Raw genomic sequence first — 26,137 nt, forward strand, 5'->3', positions numbered from 1 at the left:
ACCTCAAAAAGTGCTCAGTCGTTGGGTCTTTCTAAAATTTTGTGGTGTTTTGTGGTTGGTTTTATTTTTGGTGCTAGCCTCTCTGTTTGAGCCTTCACACTCTTACGTGAATTACTTCTCTTCCTCACCTCTAGTCTTATCCTTATGTCAGTTCTTTCCACCACTCCTAGAGCAGTTTTCTAGTCTAATCGTGAATTTACCCAGATTTAAGTCTTTCAGTGGCTCCCTATTGTCCATGATAAAGTCGAAGCTCATTTGCATGACATTTGAAGTCCTTTATGATTTGGCTCCTTCAAGAGTGTTTCTAATCTGGTTCTGCTTTCCTCTCCTCACTCGCTTAATACAGCCAAATGGAACTTCTTGCCATTTCCCAAACAAATGGTCTTTCTTTTTCTTGGGCCTTTGCATGGCTGTTTCTTCTGTCCAGAATGCCCTTCTCCTTCGTTTCCTCCTTCTCATGGTCTGGTACCTACCTTTTAAGGTCAGGTTTGCATGTCACTTCCAGGAAAACTATCCTGTTTGCCCTAGAAAATGATTCCTTGTACTATGTTTCCATAATATACATGGGCTCTATAATGTACATTGTTTTACAGTGATTAGATCAATCCCTCCTTCTGTACTCTAGCTCCTTGAGGGCCGAGAATGACTGCTTTTATTATTTTTAAATTTCAGAATTCATGGTCTGTAGCCTACTGTTTTTACTCTAGGTGCCGTTAAATCTCTTTAGAGAGACTGAGAGGTGTGTAGGCACATTTTGTTTCCGTCTCCCAAATTGAGAGTTATTTCTTCCTAATCCTAAAGATGAAAAACAATGAATGCTCAGGTGCCATGTGAGTCTCAACTGTTCTACCTACATTGTCAGTCATTTAGAGTATTGTTCTTAGATCTTGAACACCCCAGATCAGACCCTGGAGTGCCATGTGATGGCAAGGCTACACTGCTCTTGAATACTGATCTGTTGAGACAGCCTGCTTCCATGGCAGGCTGGCCAGATGACTTACTGTGATGTTTACTGCTTGTAGAATTTCTATACCTTTAAAGATATTTTACCATTTGTATACAGAAGTGATCATGCATCCTAGCCCCTGAATGCTTTAAAGTACAATTCTTGAGCCTCTTTGTCAACGGAGACGTAGTATAATTGTATTAATAAGAAATCTAATACTCTAAAATCTTACTTGATTGAACCTCCTTTTAGGTAAGAACTCAGGGCCCTATCCTCACAGCAAGTGGCAAAAATCCTGTAATGGAGCTCAATGAAAAAAGAAGAGGTCTTAAGTATGAACTCATCTCGGAGACTGGTGGAAGCCATGACAAACGCTTTGTAATGGAGGTGTGTACCTAGATACAAGCCAACCTTATTTTTCCCCTCAAAGACATAGGATATCCTCAGCTTATATATAAAAAAGCTTTAGACTGAGTCAAATCTCATGGTGCTGTTTGACTTTTGGTGTTTTCTGTGTTGTGACACATTTAAATTAAAACTACGTAGAGGAATTGCATGGGATAATTGCAGAGTGTTGTTCTTGATTTTAGGTAGAAGTAGATGGACAGAAATTCAGAGGTGCAGGTCCAAATAAGAAAGTGGCAAAGGCAAGTGCAGCTTTAGCTGCCCTGGAGAAGCTGTTTTCTGGACCCAATGCAGCAAATAATAAGAAAAAGAAGATTATCCCTCAGGTATGAGTTAAGCATTAAACCTTTGAAAGATATTACCAGAATTAAATTTCCTTTCCTGTCTTTGTGGCACTTCAGGTTTTTCTAAAGTTACTTCTTTTTCTTGGATTTGGCAACCCTTGCTTTGGGTTTGATCATGAATAATAGAAATATGATTAGTGGTTCTCTGTTCTGTGGTCTTTTAGGCAAATTATTAAATAGAGACTATTAGCATTATTTGGGGGATTTAGGTCATTCTTGAAGAGGTAGAGTGTTGGAGGGTTGGGACTTTAATGAGATACTAGCATTTGTTTAGTTTAGGGAAGCTGCCAAGAGTATTTGGGGCTTACTCTCATCAGAGTCTGCAGGTGCTCTTCCATTTCCTTTCCAGTTTTGTCCTTTTGCATTATTTATTTTGGGTTTTCCTTTGAGGGCGTCACAGTAGAACTTGACCCTTTGTTGCTTCTGTTCATTACCGACATTGGAAATGTCAGAGCTGCTAAAGGCCCAGGATTGTAACAAGGGTTGCAGTAAGAAAAGATGGCCTCCTAATTGCACGCTTTTGAATAACAGATTCTTCTATCCATTCATTTACGTATTCAAAAATATTTTCTAGACATATACCATGTGCACGATTGTGAGGGAAAAGGAGATACGTTAGCTATAAGACACATTCTCTCCCTCGTGGAGAATACTGGTATAATAATGTCTGACTATATTATGTGATAGGAACAAGTCAAGTAAAAATGTTTAGACTAATAGAAGGAAGCTTAGATTATTTAAGATTCTGTGTTAAATATGCATATGCGAAGTCCATTATAAGCGGTTAGAATAGCTCTCATTTTATAGATGAGGAGATGAGGCTTGAGCACGCTAAGATACCGCTTGTAGTAACATAGCTAATTGATGGTAAGCGTTCCCTTTGAAACCTGGTTCTTCATCTTCCAAAGACCATTGGCATGCTCCTATTGTATATTATATCCACCTTAGAAATTTGTGTTAATTTAAACTTCTTGTATTTACTATAGTAAACACTGCTTATATTCTAGAATTCAAAATATAAACAAAGAAAACGAACTTTTACTGAGATGAAATACAAATAAAGCGTTTAAATTGCAGTGGTACACATGTAGAGAGAGGATAAGTGGATTTTCTTTTTCTAAAATCTTCCTAGAATATGTTCTAAATTAGTGGAAGGATAATTGTTACCTTGTTTGTTTTGGTGTGTTTTTCTCATGCGTTACATCTTGTATATGGGTCAGTTAATTTTAGTGTTTAAAAAAGCCTGTGCTATGTGCAGATACTTACTAGGTAGTTAGGTTTGGTTCTAGGAGACATGAGCTTGCTTTGTGTGGAGTCACTCTGCTGCTGCCAGACTACTACTTTCTGACTGCATTTGACTAAGCTGTGTTTTAAAAAAAAATGCCCGCATGAAGTTCACTCATTTTTAGAAATTTTCCATACTAAAAGCTATAGAACTCACGTGTTCAATGTGCTTGACAGCCAAGAAGCAGTCTATTTTGGTTGGATTTTTTTCAGCCAAAAGGAAAAAATGGCTGTTCTCTGTGCACGATACATTCGACCTTGAAACTGTCTTCTACCCAGTTACAGAGGCTATCCTAGGATTTTTTCAGTGAGAGATAAATGTGTATATGCACTGACTATTTAAGCTGTCTGAGATGCTGTTGACTTGATCGTACAATGCCTTTGAGGCTCTGCACCTCCTTCCCTGCAGCTTGGTTATAGCAGGGAGTATTAGCAGTTTTATGAGCTTGAGTTTTTATAGCATCTTTATATTAAAAAGTAAATATAATATGTAATTTAAAACTAGATATTTTCTTATTTCTTAAATTTTCAGTTTTGGAAAAGAATGTTCTAGCAGCCCTGTGTACCGTTACTCTTTGTCCTTATCTGTTCTACTTTTCAGAGCTTTGTATCTATTTTCTCAGTTGCTCTTTCTACTCTGAAGTAAGGAAAACAAAATGGGTATCATAATTGTCATTTTGCAATTATTGGGGAGACTCCCATAGAGATTATGTGACTTTACCAGAGTCCCATAGCATTTTAGGGCAAGAAGAGACTTCAGAGGTGATTCACACACACACACACAGAGACACACAGACACACACACATACACACAGAATTGCATGACCTTCCTGAGGTCTCAGTTACTTACATCAGGAACTGGCATCCACACCTTTGGTCTTCCTGTCTTAGTTCCCTTTTTTTTTTTTTTTTTAAACCCCATTCAGGTTCACAGCTAACTCCAGGTGGTTTGTTGTGCTATTTTTTTGTTTGCTGGGGGAGAATTCAGTAAATTTTGAACCTAGGTATCAAGTGTCTATAATTGCTTTAGTCAGGCCTAAAATGACTTTGGATGTAATTTGACTGCTGAAATTTGTGTGCAGAAAACGAACTCTTTCTGGGTAACCCTCAAGTGAAAGGAAGAATTTATTTGCATACTTCTGTGTGCCAGCTCTTCTCCAGAACAACTCTGTAAGATAGATGTCATTTTCATTTTACAGATTATAAACTGAAGGTTCAAGGTCATAGACGACTAATCTCATGTACAGGCTCAAGTTTCTCATAGAGGTTATACATTACAAAGTTGATGAGATGATCTTATTTCTCTCAGTAATGAAATGTGTTATTTTTAACAGGCAAAGGGTGTTGTGAATACAGCTGTGTCCGCAGCAGTCCAAGCTGTTCGGGGCAGAGGAAGAGGAACTCTAACAAGGGGAGCTTTTGTTGGGGCCACAGCTGCTCCTGGCTACATAGCTCCAGGTACAGTGCACCCTGGGAGACATCTGCCTCCTTTTCTGGGCCAGAGTTCCAAGAACAGCCTCTCCTTTATTTTCCAGTGTTATACAGGGTTTCTGGAAACATAATATGGGTATAGGATGGGTGTGCACCGAATTTCAAAAGAAGAGAATCTACAGAATGTTACAGGTTTTCTCCTGGAATCTGCTGAGTGACTAGAGGCTTTCTGGAGGGAGGTGACAGATGAGGAGTATTGCGCTTGGTTGAGGGGACATATTTTGACAATGAGATATGAGCTCAAAGATATTCCACAGATTGGGAGTTTGGATACCTGAGCAGAGTGTATTCGGTGGGGACATAGATGACAGATTGGGTATCACAGGTGAGAAAAATGGCTGGTAAGAGCTACTTAATTGCGGTGAAGCCTGGCGATGTTAGCATTTCTTTAACTCTATGTTGGGGAACCATCAGGGGCTAAAGAAGTACAAAAAGAGGAAAGGGGGAACTTACTTATCTAGAGCTGAGTATACACTAGATACTTTCATATAAATGATTTCACTTAATTGTTTTTAATCTTCACAGTGTTTCCTCAAGTAGAAATATTTTCCATTTTTCTGGGTGAGGAAACTAAGTTTTAGGGAGGTAAGGCAACTAGCTCAGTGTGAGACGTCTTGTAAACAGCAGAGCAAAGATTTGAATGTCGGTGTTTCTAATTCCAAAGTTTATATTCTTTCCATTTCACCACATGGCTTGAGGAAGATGGGAAAAGATGCGCTCTGCTTGCCTTCTCTTCTGATCCTTGTATCATCTCAGCAGTAGCTGTACCTCTGTCTCATGAAAATCAAATTCTCTGTAATATTGCAAGTATGGAACTTTGAACTTGACAACTAAACCACTAGTAGTTGTTGATCAAGATGAAATGGTCATAAAGATTGGGTCTTATCCTGTCATTATTTTTTTGCATAACACTCTTAAGAAGTTCACTTAGGTTGTGGTTTTTTTTTTTTTTTCTAAGAAAGACTTAGAATAGGCTTTTTGGGAAGTTCTGTGGATGATGTAGCTTTGGAATTAAGCTTCTAGAAGTTGATCCCAGTAGGGGCATAGCTCAAAGATGTGTCATATAAACAATGTGTACTCTTATTCAAATATTGTGTGCCTGCTTTGACACACAGCAGACATGGATTTTGTTCTCCTGCAGTGTTTGGTCTAAAGGTGAGACACACTAATGGGATACTCACGACTGACTGAGTTGCTGTGATGAAGGAGAGGGGCACGATGCTGTGAGGGAACGTGACAGAGAAACCTGGTCTAGTCTGTCGGGGACTCAAAGGTTTCCCTGAAGATGTGACACTTGAACTGAGCTTTGAAGAATGAGTAGGGGTTAACTCAGAGAAGATTGGGACAGAAGAACACCTCACACAGAGGGAATAGCACATCAGCACCCTATGGTGCTGGTAGGAGGGAACTTGGCTCATTTGAAGAATTAGGAGGAGGCCAACATGTCTGTAGTGTGGAGAGCACTGGGTGTGGGTGAAGGGGGAGGGGGTGGGGGGAATTTGGGCTAAAGTGGGTGCTCAGTCCTGTCCTGGAGGCTGTGGTTTGGATTTTGGTCTTAGCACCTAAGTACGGGGGACGTCGTGAAGGGTTCTAAGAGGAGTAAGGAGATAAGACTTTCAGACTTTATTTGTAAAGATCACTCTCTGTAGCATGAAGAATGGCTTGTAAGGATAGAAGTCGGCATGCCAAGACAAAGTAGAAGGTTTTTGTAAGCTCAGAGACTAGACTAGAGGCCGTGGAGGGATCTCCAGGGGGTGTAGGGAAGTAGATGGGGGTCATGAAGTGAGCAGATGGAAGAACTTCAGAAGCAGAATTGATGGATTGAATGTGGAGAACGAAACAGAGTGAGGTTTCAGGTCCCTCCCAGGATCTTATGCTGGAGGAAGTAGGTTGGATGGCGGCACCATTGGAGACAGAGAGCGCTGAAAGACAGTGTAAGAGGGTGGTTACAGTTTGGTATTTTTTGTGTGTCCAAAATTAAGACATTTTTCTGTGCATCTCACTATTTCTATGGAAATTTATTTATTTATTTATTTTTGCCTCATTTCATGTCTTATTTAAAGGAAGCAGCTTTCATTAAACAGTAGCAGGCAGGTTACTGAGGTGAACTCTCTTGCCTTTGGTGACGTGCTCGTCCAGTTTTGTCCAGCTGCTGGGCCATGGGACGTTTCCCTCACGCCCGAGGGGTCAGCAGCCATCAGCTAGTGGCAGTGATTGTGAGAGGAATCCTGCTGTCTGCCTCTCTGCTCTGTAGTAGCTTCTCTCTTACATCATTGCACTGACCTCTGTGAAAGGCCTGTCTTCTGAAGCTTTTAAAAAGGAAGTTCTTTTATAGCCTAGAGAAGATTCAGATTAGGTCAGTTTGGATTATGAATAGGCTATATGCCATTTGCAGAGTGTATTTTGTGCAGCAGGGAGTGTAGTAAGTATTTTTACATATGTTATTTAATTACATTCCTCTGCCATCAGTTTCTGCAGAAGACTGAGGCTCAGAGAGGTTAAATAGCAGGTGCAATTCAGAGTCACCTTAGTGAGATGTGAAGTCAGGACTAGAACCCCAGTGGCCTCATTAGTGGCCAGCTTAGTTGTTATAGTTTCATCTCTTTAAGGAGGTTTTAGTAAAACGTTTGAAACTGTAGCCTTAGCCAACCAGCTACCTTTTCCTGGAATAGATTTGATATACAGCCTTCTTTTTTAAGCATTAATCTTTTTTTTTTTTTTTTTTGGCTTCTGATACTTTTCCTACTGTATATTTCCTACTGCTTATTTCAGCTGCCTTGTGTCCTCTTGAAATATATGATTTAGTGAGCACTAAAGACTAAGTTGTACAACCCCCAGTTTTATATGACTTAAGTATAGACTAAAAAGTGAAAAACTTTATCTCTAAGAAAATGTTTCAGTTAGTCCCCAAAAGCAATTTACTTATTCAACATATATTTGAATGTTTTATCTCAAACAAGAGATTTAGATGTGAGCATTCAAAGATGACCAACACTTAGCGTCTGCCCCTGTGAATGCTCGGGGTCACATGGGGTAGGAACAGACACTTGAGAAAGTACCGTGTGATATGATGCAAGCTGTGACATGGGGTGGGCAAAGTGAATGGCAAGCCTGGGGGACTTTACAGAGGAGGTGATAGATACCTAAAGGATGAGTTGCAGTTGGTCAGCTAGAGAAGAAGGAAAAAAAAAATCATTCTAGCGGCAGAAATGATTATAGAAAAAGGGGCTGTAAAGTAAAAAAGCTTGATTTGTTTTGGGTACAATGTGAAGGGCCCATGTAGATTTTGTGCCCTTGTTCTATTTTAGAAACCAGTTTTTCCTAGAGATTTACCCAAGTGATTTAGTAGTTATATGTTTTAAAGTCATTTTACTGAAAGATTAAAGATTGTCATTTCTATTAACGTAGTATTTCTAATCCCTTTAAAACTATAAAGTAGCTTGGAGGGTTTCCCATTTTATAGATGAAAGTGGCAACTCAGAGGTTACATATCTAAGGACATATAAGAAACTAGTGCCAGAACTAAATGGTTCAAAAACTTTTGTGTTCTTTGTACTTTATTGATAATATGAGCCTTCTTCATAGGCACCAGATGCTAATGGCAATTTTAACAACATTTACTGAGAGACCCTGTGCTGGGGCCCAGAATTCGGATTTCAACAAGACATGGACCTTGCCCTCGAGCCCACAGCCTGATCTGTGCGCCCTCTTCAGTGGCAGTTGAGGCTTTAGCCTGCTCTGTCACTGCTTTCTGAAAAAAAGACTTGGAAATTCCTATTTTCCAACTGTGAGAAATTGGTAACTTGAGTGGTTCTAAGTATTCTTTTGTTGAACAAATTAAATGTGTGAGTGGTTACTATATGCCAGACATTCTGCTAGGTTCAAGTGTTGCAAAGATGTATAAGACTTGAGTCTCTGCCATTCTAGGGGGGAACACAGACAAAGGGTTGATAATTATAATACAATGTGGTAAGTGTAGTGAGAAAGAAACAGGATATTCTGGTAGGTCAGGAGAGCTTGGTAGGCCGTAGTAAAAAGCTTCCACTCTGCATAGGCATGGAGGAATCTCGGTGGACTCGGGCCATTCTGGGAAGGGTTCTGGTTGAGCCAGCACCTGGAAGGAGCCCTTGGGGCCCAAGGCGCCGGGCCGGGTGGTCCTTGTGAATCGGGCTGGCGCTGACTCTGCCCTTTTTCCTGGACTGATGTGCTTTCTCCTTCTTTGCACCAGGCTATGGAACACCATATGGTTACAGCACAGCTGCCCCTGCCTATGGTATGTACACCGTCTTACTGATTTCTCCTCTTAAGCCACTCTGCACAGCAGTCCAAAGCGCAGTTTGTATCTAGGGTTTCTTTAAATGAATTGGAGGATCTCAGACCTACTTATTCTAGTGACCCAACTTAAATTCCCGTTGAAAATGCCACAACCTTGTGGTTCTTGGTTTGGTTGGAGTTGCTCTTCTCTCTGCTTTGCCTGATTGAAGGACTGCTTGTTCTAATTGCCTGTTTCTGACCATATTGAAATTAAATATTTTAAGTAGTTCTTCTTACAGCCAACTTACACTCCATTCAAAGGCTACTGAAGGGCCATACTCAGTTTCTAGCTTGGCTGCCTGCCAGTTATAGAGCTACATTTAAGTTTCTGGTTTGTGAACTCTAGGTGATTTGAGTTAGAGATAGGAAGTGCTCACTTCAAATTCATAGCTGTCATCCTTTTTCATGAATTTTTCTGTAGAGGTGTAGTGAACAGGTCCTAGAGGGTGATGAGGGGGTATCTGCAGCAGTTACTGAAGTGCCTACTGCAGAAGGTCTGTGTAGTACAGTGAGAAAATCATAGGAATAGCTCCTCTCCCTCCAAAAATAAAAAACAAAGGCAGATGCGGAAATGAACCTCAGTGGCCCTTTGGATAACTTTTGAATGAGGTTTATGTGGCAATGGAGGCAGTAGGTTTGGAGTCAGTGATATGCTCTCTTAGGCATTTTTCCTAACTCGGGTGCTGTGTGGTATAGAGTTGGCCATCTATAGGATGTTTGTCGTTGAGAGAAAAAAGAGCGCGAGTGTGTGTGCACACATGTGAGAGAATGCATGTGAGTGTAAGAGTGGGCGGGTGCACACGTGTGTGTGCAGCAGTGCGACCCCAGGCTGGGTGTGTGTGCACACAGAAGAGAAGGCCCTGGACTGTGTTGCTACTTGTGGCGTTAGTCCTCCACACGAACCTCAGACCTTCCATGATGCTTTTTCTCTTCATGCATCAGCTTTCCCATTTTTGTTTGGATGAAAATCATGGGTCTTTAAGACACTGCTAAACTGAAGCTTCATCTGATTTCCTGGCTGTAGAAATAAGTAGAAAGTGAACAGTTTGACCGCTTTCCCCATTAAGGTAGATAATTTACATCCTGGAAAGATGTGGAGAAGCTGGAAGGCTCAGACGTTTGGGGTGAGTTTCCTCTAAGGCTGAGAGCAGAGTCTGGAGTTTCTTCCTTAACTGAATGTCTCCACTGACACATTCAGGATTGGCCAGGGCCTCCCCATCCAAGAATATGCTATCACTTAGAGTTCCTTCTGAATTCAGGCTCTCTAGCTCCTTTTGATTTGGCAATTTGCTTTTACCATTCAGCCAACTTCTGGATACCCTGACCACCTCATCCTTCCTGTGAATTAGGTCTGGTCAGTTTATCCAAATACATTTTGACACACTAGACTCATTGTAATATGTCTTGTGTGAGAGCCAAAGCGTCTGCCTCCTAGGGCAGGTCCTGAAGTCCGTGTCTTTCTTTTAGACATAGTAAGTCCCATGTTCTTTAGTACAGGTTTGCTACAGCTTAATTTTTTTCTTTAAAACACTTGTATATCTAGGCTCTAAGGCACATTCACGTTTTTCCTGTCTTTTTAGTTTTTCTCTCTTGTTCTTCCCTCTCTAACATTATGCTCTCACCCCACGGCCTCTGAGCCCCCCTTCAGAAGGCTCCCATGCGCCATATAACTGACTTCCAAAGCTGGTGAAATGTAATGCCCCCATTTTTCACATAAAAGATTTGGTTTTTAAATGTTACTGTGATGCCAACCTACTAAAACGATGCTTTCTTTTGGCTGTAAGGTAAATATGTCTTTTGGCCTTTGTAAAGCTGTTGCATGTGGGGTAACTTCCCTCTGATCATCTGGTGCCCTCGAGTACCTGCTGTTGCTGCTTTGTGATTTCTCCAGAGCTTAAATATTAGAATAGAAATAAGGATCAGATTTCAAATCATGCTTGAGTATGCAGAAGTTTGTGAGGCCACAAGAACTCATTAATTACAAAATTAAGCAAGTAATTAATCTTTCCAGATTTGCCATGCCAATATTGGCAGTAGCCAAGGTAAACACCTGGTCACGGCTCCAGTTGGAACTGTCTTTCTGGGGATCTGAGGCCTGCACAGAAAGCTGTGCTGTGAATCTTGACCGTCCCTGTTTCTCCTGTAATATGTGATGTGCCAAATTGAGAGTCACTTCAGAATATTAATCAATAGCATTGCTTTTGAGCTTTATAATTCATGACAGTTCACTCAGATGAAATCCCTTTTTGAATATCCTTCTTCCTATGATGTAGCCATCTTAATTTTGAGTGGAAAATATTAAGAGTAACTTCAAAGTTTGTGGGCCTCTTCCATAATGGTACATGTTGACTGACTAATCTGGAAAAGGTTAATGATAATTACTGTAAGATTCTTTTTTTTTTTTAACCTGAAATTTTTATTGGATTATTAAACTTATTTGGAGTCCTCTCCGTTTCTTTTCTCTGTAGGTTTACCCAAGAGAATGGTTCTGTTACCCGTTATGAAATTCCCAACATATCCTGTTCCCCACTACTCATTCTTTTAGCAAATGACAGAAGCTAATTCCTATTGAACAATACAGTACATACAGAATGTTAGAGAAAAAGCCTTTTTATCCTGCTTTCTTTGAACACATACTTGATCAAAATTATTTGTAAAGAACATCTTTCCTACTTTTTGATTTTAACAAACGCAAATTTAGTTCTCTAAAACTTGAAAACAAACAAACAAAAAGAAACTAGTTCTGTGAAACGGTACCTCATTTCCGGAAAATAACTTATACCAGCCCTTCTGTTCTAGGGAAATAAGTCTAGCAGTTCAAAGTTTAAGTTTTAAGAGGAGTATCAGATTATGTAAAATTAAATTCGTGAAGGATGTATAGAGTCTCAAACACTGATCACAAATAAACTGCTTTGTTGTAACACAGAGTACTGCCTGGTTCCTGATGCAGTCACTGATGCTTAGCTGATTGATATGTATTTGCCCCAGGGCACGTTAATTCGGGCTGTAGTTATTTTTTTTTAATACAATAGAGACTTTTCATTTAAACTTTAACTTTGTAAATATTGAAGTGTGTAATTAAAGCCAATAAAATATGGGTTTGAATATTGTTTTAGCTTATTATTTTTGATATGTTTTGGTATCAAATTATAAAGAATTGAAAACTAATAATAACTTAGCCCTAGAAACCCATTCATTTGTAACCAAACTGATAAAACAAAGCAAAGGCGATTGTTAGTTTGAGCCACAGTCTATTTACTTTGTAAGCCCTTTGTACTCCTGCTGTACGAGGGCATCCCCATGATAAAGGTTTACTCTGTTATCTGAGCATTGCTTATTAAAATGATGGCACTACCCAGAGATGGGGAAGGAGGAATGTGATTATTTTAGTTTCCGAATTTCCAAGTTTTAAAAAATAATAAATTAATTGATCAATCACCCTCTCTTGTTCTTGTGGCCTTCTTCACTCTGTAAGATACTGTGTTCACTCCCTGGCTTTTTTCATGCAGAGAGAAGATTAGCGATTTTTCTGGGATTCTTTGAAGGGTCTCTTATCCTCTTCAATTACATCAGAATCTAAAGCAGCAACAGGGTCCCCATAAAAACTTGCTCTTCGATTGTCCCAGTTCTTGTTGAGTGCTGCTGTGAAAAGTGACAGGTTTCAGCCATGGGTCAGCATTTATTTTTTAAGACACCTGATTAAGCTGGTGAAAAATGATCAGTTGGTAACATTGTGTTGTTCTGTAAAGGGTGCAGACCTAAGTCTTCCACTTGCATTCTCACCTTGTTTGGAAGCCTATGATGTTACTAGAAGGTAATGGTTTTATTAAGGTACTCGCCCCCATGAAGGCAACAGTGTGGTCCCATGTTGATATTTACAAGTTCTGTGTCTTAAAAATGTCTGTTTTTAGTATGAATTAGCTTTCCTCGTCTTTCTTCATTTCTGGTTTTTGGAGCTGAACAGTACCCGTCGCTGAGAATGGGCTTCACAAAATACGGCAAATTTATGTACCAGATTTCTTTGGGACCGCTAAATGAGAATGAAACAGATCGTTTAAAACAAATGTTAGTGTTACTTACCAGAAATAAAATTTTTACACCATGCTTGTTACTGCTGCTCCTTGACCTTTTGTCTTTATTAGTGGTGGGTGATACTTTAATAAAACCTCATCACTTGCTGGAAGTAGCTGTGAACTTACCATTCTCATCCTGTGCATTAGTGGCTAGACGTACACAAGAGGGCCCATCTCAGCTGGGAGTTTTCATGTTTCATTGATTCGTTTTGCTGACCTATGGATGAAACAGAGCCATCACTGAGAAGAAAAAGCATGGCTGGTAGTGTCCATTTTTTATTAATTAAATATTTACAAACAGTCCTCTTTGTTTTTGGAATACTATTAATTGGCAGCTGCAGCTGTATTGTTATTTGAAATTGATTGTCAAATTTGCATTCCAAGTTGGAATCTCTTTGGAGATTTCTCTTTAGAAAATTCTTTTGAAGTAGCTGACTCAGCTTCATAACTCAACCCTTCTATAATGGTGAAAATGGAGCTGTGCTGTTTTCCAACATGATGGCAGTCATTTCAAATGGTTTCTACCAAGTCTTTTTTTTTTTTTTTTTTTTTGTTGTTGTTTGTTGGAAGTTACTAACCATGTTGTAAACCTGCCCAGTTGCTGCAAACTTTTACATTTCTCTGCTTTACTTAAAATAATTGAGCTGTCAGTCCTTTGTTAGAAGTGGTAACCATGCAAGTTCAACTGTTTAAATCTTGTAATGAATTAAGTGTCCTCCCCCTACCCCCACCCCCTTTACCCTTCCCACCCCTTCATTTTGTAATGAAAATTCCACTTACAGCTGAAAGAGCAGAGAAATATAAATGAAGCTTTTGGCTTCACCAAATTCTGTGAAATTAACATAAAGTTTTGCTTCTCTGCTCTTTTCTCCACTGTAGGTGGTTTTTTCATTGACAGCCCCTATTGCCAGCCTCTGAGCGTCGCACCATTTATTATTCACTTGGGCCCTCAAGATTTCTTCTCTGACTTCTAGAACCATCAGGTTGTCTGGCTTGAAATGGCAATTTCTATGTCTTAGTCTTAAGAGCAATGTGACCCCCTGAGGCTTTCCAGCTTTCAGACACAGCACTCTGACACCTCCTTTTGGAAAGCAGTGAATGAGCATTTTAAAGAAGAGCAATACTTTATTCAGAGCCACGGTGTCTGTTTGAAAACTTTTCCTTTGGAAACCTAGCAATATCTGGATATACTTAGCCCCTCCTAGCCTAGTCTCTCGTCGGGGAGTCTACAAACCAATGTAGAACTTAGAATTAGTGTATGAGCTGTGCTATCTTCTGACAGTTTTTAAACTTTTTTAGCACATAAACTGAATAGTTGCATTCCTGACTGCGTCAGTTAGCGCTATTATAATTCCTCAGAGATAGGGGTCCTCCTTGAAGCCATATTCTTTGCATGGGGGCTGGCACCCAGCCAGGGAGGTGGCCTGCAGCCATGTTTCTTGAGGCTGTGGGAGCACCCCATCTCTTGTGCAAGGTAATTGGTCCAGTAGATTCCCAACATACCTCATGCTGACTAGATGCAGTGCATGGTGCGGGGAAGCCAGGGCTCCTGGAGTCGTTTGTAGTCTCTCTCAAATTGTTAACCTGGGGAACAAACCACTGATAGATTTTGCTGGTATTAGCCTTTTCTTCTTTTTTAAAATTTGGGTGAATGTTTGAAAATCATGAATCAGTCATTCACCATTATTAATTGAAGAGCTGGGAATACCTCGTTAATGTATTTTTAAAACTGGTGTTGGATCCTCTGTGTATTTCAGGTTAATACTTTTAAGCAGTTTTCAGCACGTTTATCTCACTTTATTCTCGTTCTCCTTGGACCTTCGTAGCCATATCACTTGTATAAAATAGGCTGAGATATAGTGACTGTAAGCTGTGGTCTCAGTATACAAAGGTAAGCGCTTTTATTTTCTGATTAAAGAGAAAATTAAAAATCGATGAACACAACATGCATATATGACAATCATATATGATGTGTTTGATCTCTTAGGTCTTATCTCATCACATTACTTTAACATTTTTAATGATCTAAATGTGAAATAGTTATTTTCAGCATTTTGTTTTTAATACCCTTATAATTACTTTCTCTTTGAGAGACATTTCACTTTTGAGTTAAGTGTGTGTATGTGTATAGAAACTTATAACGTATATGCGAATTACACACACTTACCTGTTTAAATAAAAGAATTTGGTGGTGGGAAGTGTTCACCTAAGAAGATTTTTACGTCAGGGCAAAAAGTGCTGGAATTTCATAAGCAGCAAGATTGGTAACAGTGCCGGTAGGACCCATCTATATGTAGCTGTTACATAAGCTGAGGATCCAAGTGCCAATTTCTCAAGGAGAGAGACTTCTCTGAGAAATGAGTATCTCTGATCTGTGTTGTATGCCCTAATACAACAGCAGCAAGAAGCCATAAAAAAAAAAAGCAATAGCAAATGAAAAAAACCAAACTGTTAAGGTAACTATGGAAAAATATAAAATTGACTGAGTTAAGCTAAGTATTTGCAGAATCAATTATGGCAAGACTCAGAATGGTAAATACCTGGTGTGCAGAGACCAATAGATGTAAGGCAATTCATCTTTCTTTTCCAGATTAGATAGATGATTTATTTCCCACCTGATTCAACTGTCATGGAGTTCATTTAAAAGATGTGAGGGTTAGGCCAAATATTTTTAAAAGGATTTGCTTCTTCGTTACGTGTATTCATTCCATAAATGCATTTCATATGTGTTAGATGTTCTGTGCTAAGGTTGTACTTGATATATATATATAGATAGATAGATTGATTAAAATGAAGTTTATGTTTTATATTTGTCTCTAAGTAGTAGTTTTCTTTTTATTGCTAACTTTGAAGGTTGCTGGAACAACTTTTTTCCCATACAGAATCTGTATGTACATTGAATGTGGCTTCGGCATCTATAAAAGGCTGAGTGAGGTCTAGTTGACTAGTACCAAGTACATTCCAGTCCTGATCAAACAGCCAAGTGCCCCTTACGGGACAGGTTCTTCTCTAGCAAAACAGGCTGCGCCCAGTGGAAACCTTTTAAGTCGGAGAGTCTCCTTGTTGGTGGAATTGGGCCTATTGTAAATATCCTAGGTTGGGAGCCAAATAATGCATTAGCAGTGTCAGAAGATAATTTACTTAGTTAATAGTTTATTTATAAATTATTTAATAATATGGGCCCCCTGACATCACTGAAAATGGGCATCATTTGGAAATTCACTCATTTGAAATTTCCCTGGCAGTTTTGAGAGCCTGAAACCAACTCTGGTTTATGTTCATGGACCTCTATCCACATAAGTGCAGTGAATGAAATGAATAACAAAGAGCCCAGTCCTTTAAAACTAGTTTTTATAGTGTAGCAAAGAACAAAAGTGGTTAATTTAAACACTGACCACATTTTTTGATGACGAGTGAGGGAAATTTTACTCTTATAATCAATCATTCATTATCATTTCCCTGTTTCTTGGGTTTCATTAATAACTGCACTGGAGGTAAATCTTCAGTAGTGAGTTACAGGAGTGAACTAAGGAGATCTGCCCCCTTTCCCCCAACCCCAACAGTTAGATTTCTAGCAATCTAGAGCCCTAAAAATCAGGGACATTGAGAGCAGTTAAAGCTGAAGACAGCCTGCTCTGTGAGTGGTCTTCCTGCAACTTCCATTCAGCGTATGCCAGTGCCTCCCTGGTGGTGCTGGGATGGGGGTGGTCCCTCTGAAGTCACCCAGAACAAGAAAGGTTCTGTTGTATTCAGACTCCTACTCTGAAACCATCTGAGGCCATGCCATCCATTGACCAGAGATTTCTCAGTGTTACTAGGAGGCCGGGAAGGGAGATGGGTGGTAAGTGAACCTGCAGAGCCAGGAAGCTGTCTACCACTGAGGTGAGTTCAATATTGACGTGTTTCTCTCTAGCAGTTACTTACAGAGCACAGAGCTAGTACTTCTTATGTAAGTTCCTTCCTTTCCCAATAGCATCTTCCAGAAAGTCTGTTTTAAGTCAAGAATTGAAGTTGACTTAGTTGTAAGAATAGATGTCCTTTCCCACATTATCATTTTAGGTAAGAGCTAACAGCTTCCATTGATGCTTGAAGCAGTGATCTTTGGAGATTTTTTTAAAATAGCAGCATAATGCAAATTAGGTTATGTAAGCTTTATAGCACAGCTAGAAATAGGGATTAGAAACCATGTGGGACTCTGGGCCAGAGTATATTTCTCTCCCTCCAGCAAATTCCTGTGGGGCCTAGGAATTAGATTCTGAGTAATACACAGAGTGCTTTGAATAGGACCTGGTACAGAGTAAGTGCTCAGTAAATGCTGACGGTTCTTACTGTGGTTGGCTGAGGTGACAAAATACGTGCAGGAGGCTGCGCTGTGCCGGCCTGTAGTGGAGAAGCAGGTGCGGGGCCTGCTGGGGGGCGGGGGAGCGGCGTGGGTTCTTTAGTGTTGACAGGTTTGGGATACTCCAGGCTTTGGGAGAGGACTCCAGCAACTTCGGGTCAGTCGGGAGGTACAAAGCAAACACTGGATGAGACCTGGTGTGGGAGGCTGCTGCAGATCCGTGCTGGACGAAGATGCTCATGTTTCTGTGTGGTAGTTAATCATTGGGCAGTCTGTTGCCAGGGGTTCGTAATACTTGCTTTGGGATTTAGGTGTGCTTGGAACTTCAAAAGGGGCTGAGCTTATCAACCTGCTGATTCTAAGTTTCCTGCCAGTGCATTAGTAAGAAAAGAGTGTGTGTTTGATTACAGCTAGCCCCAGAATCTGACATTCAGAGCTCACCATTTATTTGGCAGGTAGAACGCAAGTTACCATAAATCACAGAAAAGAAAGAGGAGACCGGGTGGCATGCTTAGAAGGCTGTTGACTTGGATGCTTCTCTCTTCTAGTTTGCTGCAACACCTTGGGAAAAAAAAAATCTGTAGTTAACACCACTCGAGGCCTCCCTCTTGCCTGTTAATCTTAGAAAAAAACATACCTGTCTATCCATCCCTCTCTCTGTCCATATACCCATTTATCTATCTGGACACAGTTGGGAAGCTGCTTTTCAGCAAAAAGAAAAATGAGGAGATGGTTGGTCTGAATAAAGGGTGAGCATCTTCCTGTCTGTCTCTGGCTCGCACGTGTCTACGTGGACCTCCGGAACCTCTGGAGAAAAGTGTGCGGCCGCATTCCTCTCTGCTGGTAGAGGTGAGCTGAGTGGGGAATACAGATCGAGTTCTGTGATGCTCTAAGGTTATAAAAACTGTGTAGACAGGACTGAGTGTTACTTTTAAAGGCAAATAAGGCAGAGTTGCATTATAGTCAAGAGGCGCTTCTTCAATCCAGGATATGTGTGTGTCAGTGATGTCCTGGCAGACGTGACCCCATTCCTCAGCTGTAGCCATCTGGGTGGAATTCTTGCCTCAGTAACGATCGAGGGTTCTTTTGTTTGTTTTGCCTTGATCAGTCAGTTGTTAACACCTTAATTACCTGGTCCTTCTAAGGAGGGTCTTAGGGTCTTTCTTGGCAGAACTTTGCTATTTCTGCAAACTATGCTGTCTCTGCTGGTGGGTAGTGTGGAGACTGCCACCATCTGCCCAGGCAGTTTAAGAGTCAGATTAGCATATCCTAGCTGGAGATGCGGTCCTGAGTCATCTTTTTGCTGCTTACGGCCCCCAGGAGGTAACGGGATTAGCCTGCTGCAGTGAGGGCATTCTCTTTGCGCTGCCTAGGAGCCTAGTCTCTCCCTGCTTTGTTGCAGTTTCTCCTACCTTGATCCTTTTGTGTGGTTTGGAAGAACAGTCTCTGCATTCACATGTCAGCTGCATGTCCCAGGTAGCTAACAGTGGCCTTCAGTTTAGGTCATTTTGGGCTGTGGGCAGCAGTGGATGGAAGAAAGGAGAGCGGGAAGAAAGATGCTAAAATTGGTACCTTGTGTGTGCCAGGCACTTGGACATTTTTCTTATTTCTCAGCCTTTTTGAAGGTGGTATTCTTCTTATTTTACAGATGAAAAAACTGAGGCTCAGAGTTAAGTGCTAGAGTCAAGAATGAAATCCAGCTCTGTCCAGTGCCAGAGCCTTTTTCTGCTGTACCAGCTATGGATTAGAAGTCTGGAAAGAAGGTGAGGAAGCACATCGGGGGACAGGAAGGTGGTGTGTGGGCAGTGAGGCAAGGCCGAATGGAGCCTACAAAGGGCCTGAACACAAGCCAGGGGCCTCGCTGTCGCAGGATCTTTGGAGCTCACCGACTCAAACCAATCCCAGGCCCCCGTGCTAGAATCTAGGCTTTGGCTTGAGGTCATTTTAGACCAGATATCCTGGCCTAAAATAGGGCTGTTTTCTTTTAGAGCCGTTGGAAAAGATTAACAAACTGGAAAGATAGACTGGAGGGCTGAGGTGTGGCTGTATAAACAGAGGAAGCTTTTGCATTTGAAGCTTGTTTTTCTGTTTGAATATCAATGAGAAATTGAGGTGTGCGTTTTCATTTAGCTAATCCTTTCTGAGTACACGCTATCTGGCCTGAGATTGGCGATGGGGATGTCTTAAAAGATTTGAGCCAAACTCTGAAGGAGAGCTGGTGAGGCTGGGCTCACTGGGTCAAAGGAAGAGGGGTGGCCCAGGGTTGGGGTGTGAGTGCAGAGAGATGGCCCTGGGCAAGTGCTGTGCAGAGATGGGGGCGAGGGGCAGATTGCAGTGGCCTGTTCTGCTTGCCAGGAGTGTCCCCTGGACTCGGCTTCACGGAAGGCTGGGGTCCCCTCACCAGCTCCCCGGCAGACTGGGGCTGGCTGGGTCTCTGCTTAGGGTTAGGTGGCCGTGGAGGTGGATGCAGAATCCTCTTCAGGGAAAGATCTTCTTCCCTAACCCACGTCACCACCAGCCTTGGCAGTTGCCGTTTTTCTGAGCCACCTGCCAGAATCCTGGGGCGGAACAGGAAGAAGGAACCTCTTGTAAACCCAGGTTGTAGGAGTTCTTGAGCCGCGGCTTGCGGAGGGAATGGCACCTGCGTGTGTAGCGTGCCAGCAGAGCTCTCTCCGGGCCGTGACTGTGTTCCCTGCCCTGATGGTCCCACTCAGAGAAGCTGCAGCACAGGGGTGGTTGTTACCACTGCACAGACAAGAAAATTGAAGCCAAGAGGCCTCTGCAAACCACCAGCTTATTTGTGGTAAAACACTGTGGCTCCTGGTAAGTGAGTTTTTAATCACACAGGAGAAATGGCATTTCTCCTGTTTTTAGAGTTAACAGAAGCCCTTTCTTAGGGATGAGATTTGAGCTCCTCCACAACTGTGGGATCTAGAAATTTTCTCCTTTTACAGATGAGGAAATAGAGGCTTAGACAAGATGACTTGCCCAAAATTACACAGCTAGTCCGTGGCTGAGCCCACCCCTCCTGCTGGCGCTGTGCTCACCACTGCTGGTTGGTGTTGACAGTCTAGGCTGCTGCTATCCTGTTTCCTAAAACTGTCTGGCAAGTTTCCTCTCCTCTTTACGAGGCATCCGTTCCACTTACCTTTCTTCCAGACTTCTGGGATGTGTCCTGTGTGGTTTGAGACAAAACACGCAGAAAGCCACCTCTCTCCCCCTGACCCCCCTCTTCTTCCCCTCCCCCCGTGGGAAAAAAGAAACCAGACTTCGGGCTCATCCTTCTCCCGCTAACCTGGCTCCTGGGCAAGGTTACCGACTGGCCAGCCTTGGGCCAGGTGGCCTGTTTGTTGTTTTCTTTGCCAGCTGCACAGTTGGGTCTGTTTCCACAGACCATCTTTTTGTGCTGTAACTGAACCCTGTAATAAAATGCAAACCAGTAACTGCCATCGGAGAGATCCCCAGGCGTTGTATGGAGGGAAGGGATGTGCTGTTTCCGCTGAGCTTCATCCACGTTTTGGTTGTCAGCTGTCATGTTTCTGGCTAGGCCTTCCTTGTGTGCTCCAACTAAAGGGGTCGCCCTCACAGTTGCCTTCCCAGAGCGCTGGTGCCAGGGTCTCACTGGGCCCTTCCACGATGTAGACGGTCTCAGAAGATGCTCAGCTCTCTGACGTCCTTCAGGCAAGGTTGGAGGCTGTATTATGGGAGGTATGGTGGCCATCATCCTGGAGGGGATCACTCCTTCCACATCATCTGGAAGGTGGCACCTGAGGAACTCAGGAAAGCTGAAAGCACCTCAAGATGGGATAGGTTAAGGCTGCTGAAGGACAGACCTGGAGAGATCATGGACCTTTCCATCAGCTGTTCTTTTGGGGGTTTTTTTGTTTTTTTTTTTTTGCGGTACGCGGGCCTCTCACTGCTGTGGCCTCTCCCGTTGCGGAGCACAGGCTCCGGACGTGCAGGCTCAGCGGCCATGGCTCACGGGCCCAGCCGCTCCGCGGCACGTGAGATCTTCCCAGACCGGGGCACGAACCCGTGTCCCCTGCATCGGCAGGCGGACTCTCAACCACTGTGCCACCAGGGAAGCCCTCCATCAGCTGTTTTAAAGGGTTGTATTTACTTGTCGTATGTGGTTCTAGAAGGGGAAAGATAGTTACGGTAAAGCCGGTTGGGCAGTTTGAGCTAAAGTGTGCCTCCCATGAGGTGTGGTGAGAAGTGGGCCGCATGTTACCAGGAGTGCTTAGGCAGGAAGCCAGCTGTTTGCATACTGCAGAGGAAGGTCTTCCATGGGGTGTCAGTTTGCACAGAATGCTGATGTGGTTGGTGACACTGTCAAGACCGCTTCTCCCCTCTTGGGCACATGGATTTATTGGAAACATTCACTGTCACCTCCTACTACTAACCAGGCTGTGCTGGGGGAGGAGCACTTGAGGAAAACGTCAGGATTTTCAGCTTAGAAGGTGAAACCCCTGACCAAGAAGGAGCCCAGGAAGCGGGAGGGGACTGCTCGGGGCCTTGAGCAGAACAAGAGCCATCTTCTGTGCTTGGGAGAAGGGCTCCCACTCAGTCCAGGAGCAGAGCCAGGCCTGTGAAGAGACTTAAGAGCTGCGTGACTTAGAGAGTGAGAGGGGCTCCAGCAGATGTGGCCATGGCTTCCGCAGAGCCTGGCATCCAGCTGGCTGGGAGGTCTCAAGGAGGGGCGTCTGGTGTGCGCAGAAAGGCACAGCTTCTCAGGACAGCGTGGAGGTGCTTGTTAATGGGAACCTGGAACTGGGATGGTTAGGAGGGTGAAGTAGCAGATGGCATGTGTAGTTCGGGGCCACTTCGTGAAAGGCCTTGGAGGGCTTACCATCTTCCAGAACGGTGAGAGAATTCTGGAGGATCAGTTTGGACAGCTGGATGGGGAAGGACCGAAGGAAGGAGTCAGAAGCTGTTGCAGATGCCCGGATGAAGGAGGCTGGCTGAGGGCGTCAGAGGCAGGAATGGCATCTCTTCATAGTCCAGGCTCCTTGCCTGGGCCCAGCAGGAGGTTATGGGGCCAGGGAACCACAGGAACCCCACGTGCAGCCAGGGAACTGGGGGCCACTGTTCAGTAGGTGCCTGGGACCAAGACAGGAAAGGGGGGTGGTGGCGGGGAGAGGCGTTGCAGTGTAGCAAGGGCCATCTCCATTGGCCAGGAAGTGGGGATTCGGTGGGCCTGACTTTCTCGTGGGTGCGGGGGCTCTGAGCCCCCTTCGTGTGCTCTCTGGGAAGCGTCTCCTTTGGCAAAGGACAGAGAGGTTTATGGGCCGGTCAGTCAGAATCTTACCCTTTCCCTGCATTTCTGCTCTGCTGAGTTTGCCAGTCAAAGGGAGTGGCAGGTACTGGATATTCGTTGGTACAGAGGCTTCTGCTTTTAAAAAAAGTAATGTTTTGGCTTCTTTACCTGGGCAAGGGCTGGAGTTCATTGGATTCAGCATTTGTGGAGCAGGGTCTTTAGCCGGGGGAAGGTACACACTTGCTCCACAGAGTGCTACAGGGAAGGGAAAAAGGCGCAATTGTAAGATTACTAGAGAATTTGCTTTGGGCCTCAGTTTTGTGTCTGTCCTGCCACCGCTGGCTCGTTCTGCACAGGTGGGCAGGGAGACCCGAGGAGGAGTCGGGGTAGGTTTCTGCACTTGTGTTTCCATACCTCTGTTGGGGACGGGGGCTAAAAAGGCGGTGGTGGTTTTGAGCCTTTAGGTCAGAGCTCTGAAAGGTTAGGGTTCACTGAGACACTGATTGCATCGGCCTTTGGGGTGACCAGGTGTCTCTAACTACAAGTGGCCTTGTTTAGCCCAGTGGGCCACAGAAAAATCACCTTTTTGCGTGTCACCGTGTGGAAATTGATGGGAACGCTGCCTTAGGCCTGGTGTCGACAAACTTTCTGGAAAGGTCCAGGGAGTAACTCTTCCAGGCTTGTGGCCCATTCGCTCTGTCACAGCTGCTGAGCTCTGCCGTTCCAGCAGCACCCACGCAGCCAGAGGCAGAAGGTAGACAGACAGGCGTGGCTGCAGGCCACACTTCGCCAATCCCTGCCTTGGACTGTGGCGGTTACTCACCCTCTGGCTCAATCATGACTGGAAGCTTCCTCCCGTCTGCTGCCTGGACCCATCTATCTTCCCACAAAGGCTTCCTGCGCATCTGTTAGGTGTGCAGCTCTTGCCCAGAAGGACCTCAGATTTTGAGTGAGAGGTGGGCCCTTTCGGGGCAGCGGATGCTGCAGAGCGAAATACAGAACGGGGCTCAGGGAGAGAAGGCTGAGGGTGAACCCGGAGAGCCGGAGGGAGGGAGGGAGGGAGGGAGGCAGCTCTGGAGAGGAGGACGGCTGGGGCCCAGCCTGTGAATAAAGGGCGCTGGGGAGCCAGTGGGAGGTTGTGCTCAGGAAGGTGAAGTGATCACAGATGCACTTTGGAAAGATCCTCTGGTTGGGGAAGACCACGTCTGTGGTTACAAGTAGTATCTTTCAGTTTAATCTGGTCTCTTTTGCCCAGAGTCTGGTTACTGTTGGTACCCGAGTGGGAAGGAGTGACCCCCAAGTTGAGTAGCTTTTCTGGCCGCCGGCTGTAGGGGGCCAGTGAGTGGCACAGTTTTTGACACGGCAGAGCTTGACATGGTCCGCTGCCTTCGGGCTTCTTCTGTCTCATGTCTAATTTTGGATTGGGGCCTTGGTGTGTGAGGGTGAAAAATGCTAGGGATGGGCTTCCCCTCACTTCAGAATGGAGCTGGTGCCTGTAGACCGGGGCAAGATGCCCAGGCCGGAGCAGGTGCTGCGCAGGTGCATCCCGACGCTCTAGGCCGGGACTGAGGTCGGGCTGGGGGAGACTGCAGGTCGGACGCGGCGCCGGCCCCAAGGTGCTCCGTGTAGTTGGGGCGAGGAAGAGACTCTCTATAGTGCTTTCTACTCTCCACAGCATTTCCCCTCAGAGATGTTTCTAGGCAGGTGAAGGGAGCTTCTGTTGACTGAGCACCGTGAGGTGAGGTTCCAGGGGCACGAGCTGCCAGCGTGCTCCCTTGACGTGGACAGAAGCCTGGAGGGTGCTGGCTTCACGAGCCCGTGAAGAGCCTGCGCAGATGCCGTTTCCTTGAAACCCGCACGGGCCCGTAAGAGTGGGTGAGGATCAGGGGCAGCTCGAGGAGGGAAGGCGCTTGCCCGAGGCCCCACGGCGGGGGCGTATGGCGGTGCTGACCCCGGGGGGCCTCCCCGCACGGCTCTGGCAGCGCCGCACCGTGGACCAGCTTCGTGTGGCTGTGGATCCCCTGGGGACTGAGCCAGCAGGTGAGGGCTTTGGTGCTGCCCTGAGCCGTTGGGCAGACGTGGGCAGGGCCTCAGGCAGGTGGGTGGTGGGCTGCCTGAGGGCACTGCTGCTGCCTGCTCTGAGTGAGGGCACGGCTGGTCGTTGCTGAGGTCGGGAGAGGGTCGTGGAAGGAAGAGTCGCGGAGAAGCCACGGCTCCAGGGCACGCGGGCTGCTGCCGTGGGGCTCCTCAGGCTCCGGGGGCGGTGCTCTCAGCATGGCAGCAGGCACGTAACTTCCCATCTCTAAGGGGCACAGCCCGGGTCTTCCAGAGGTGTTTCTGGGGTCCTGGAACGGCAAAGACAGAGGCAAGCCTGGCCCAGCCAGATGTGCCGCCAGCTGTGGTCTTTCGTCGGGCAGCTCAGCCTGTGCTGCGGCTCTGGCCTCACAGGGAGGCTTGTGTCTGGGGCACCCTAGACCCTCGTGGAGCTCAAGCCTGGCCCCTGCGCCATCCTGGCCCACGGCCATAAGCTAGATGCCATCTGTCTCACTTTCCTGCTTGGGGAAACAGATGATGGTCTGAAAGTTCTTTTTTTGATTCTAACCTAGATATTTCTGCTGTTCTGGGAAGACTTTTTAAAATTTTTGTTCGTGAAGCTGAACCATGGATAAGGGTAGGAGTTTAGATAGCTAAGAGGACTGTCTTCTCCACTTGTAGTTCCTAATCAAGGAAGCAGCACCTTCCGTGCCCAGCCTCTTCCCCCACTCCCTTCCGCCGGCGTGACGGGCTTAAGCTGCGGTTAAGCTGGCGCTCCTTTCCTTTCCTTGACGTGTCCGTGCCGCTCTGTGAGCCTCCTCGACTCTTCCCCCCAGTGGCTCCCTCGGCTGCGGCCCTGACGCCCAGGCTGTGATGATGGCCCACACGAGGCATGGTGTGGGGTTTAGTCAGATTCCTGAAACACCTCTTCTCTCACTGGCCAGGCTGGCAGTGCTGGTGTTTGATGCGTCCCTTTCCCTGACCATGGCAGTGTCTCCTGCTCAGGCCAGCCCTGTGCGGTCAGGTGGGGTTCACACTGCACCCCTACTTTGCAGAGGGGACACTGAGTACCGCTTGTCCCCTCGTTCACTTACTGTGGTGGCTTCTCAGACAACAGGCATCCTCAGGGCTCCTGACCAGGGGCCTTACTTTCCGCATCTCCCGGGAATCAAGGGTGGCTCTGCGTGTCTTGTGAGCTGTCGCCAGCCTCCACACGGACTTCCTTTCCCAGGGGCTTGAGGCGGCAAAGGGAATGCTTGGTCAGGGTGGGACACCTCCTCTGCTTCTGTCCTTCTTGATGTCTTCTAATGAGTGAGTCATGAGCCACCTGCGTTGGGCAGACTTCATTTACTTCAGCTCTTAGCAGTGTGGATCCTCTTTTCCCCAAAGTATCTGTCAACTCAGGCCTCTGACTAGGGACCATCTTGGCCTGTTGTGCTGAACCTCTGGTCTAAGTGGCTGGCTGGGGCCCAGTCACACCTTCAGGAAAAGGCAGGTCTCCTGAGGGAGCCCTAATCAGGGCCAGGGCACTTCCAGGGACAGTGAGGCAGGAGGACCAGGGAAGGGGCTGGCCTGGGGCCCGGCTCTGCCTGTTAAGCCCCACAGTGCAGGCACCCGGGTCTCCCTGCCGCGTAGGATTCCCGGAGAGCG

The 26,137-nt window shown here is 44.9% G+C and overlaps 1 protein-coding gene and 1 long non-coding RNA gene across 2 annotated transcripts in view; one reads left to right on the forward strand and one right to left on the reverse strand.

Annotated features, from left to right (window-relative positions):
* STRBP (spermatid perinuclear RNA binding protein) overlaps positions 1–26,137 on the forward strand; it is a 67,967-nt gene that overhangs the window by 41,093 nt on the left and 737 nt on the right. The window contains exons 13-16 of the mRNA XM_082655715.1: positions 1,199–1,333; positions 1,537–1,677; positions 4,314–4,437; positions 8,699–8,743. Coding sequence (XP_082511841.1) covers positions 1,199–1,333; positions 1,537–1,677; positions 4,314–4,437; positions 8,699–8,743 — 445 coding nt within the window. The remainder of the gene's footprint in view (positions 1–1,198; positions 1,334–1,536; positions 1,678–4,313; positions 4,438–8,698; positions 8,744–26,137) is intronic.
* On the reverse strand, positions 6,592–14,441 carry LOC309823454. The gene is made up of 3 exons (XR_014296834.1): positions 14,361–14,441; positions 12,984–13,074; positions 6,592–6,806 (listed from the first exon to the last, which is right to left on the reverse strand). It is a non-coding gene; the product is annotated as an uncharacterized lncRNA (long non-coding RNA).

The sequence above is a fragment of the Grampus griseus genome (genome assembly GCF_964374135.1).
Source record: "Grampus griseus genome assembly, chromosome: 6".
Taxonomy (NCBI): Eukaryota; Metazoa; Chordata; class Mammalia; order Artiodactyla; family Delphinidae; genus Grampus; species Grampus griseus.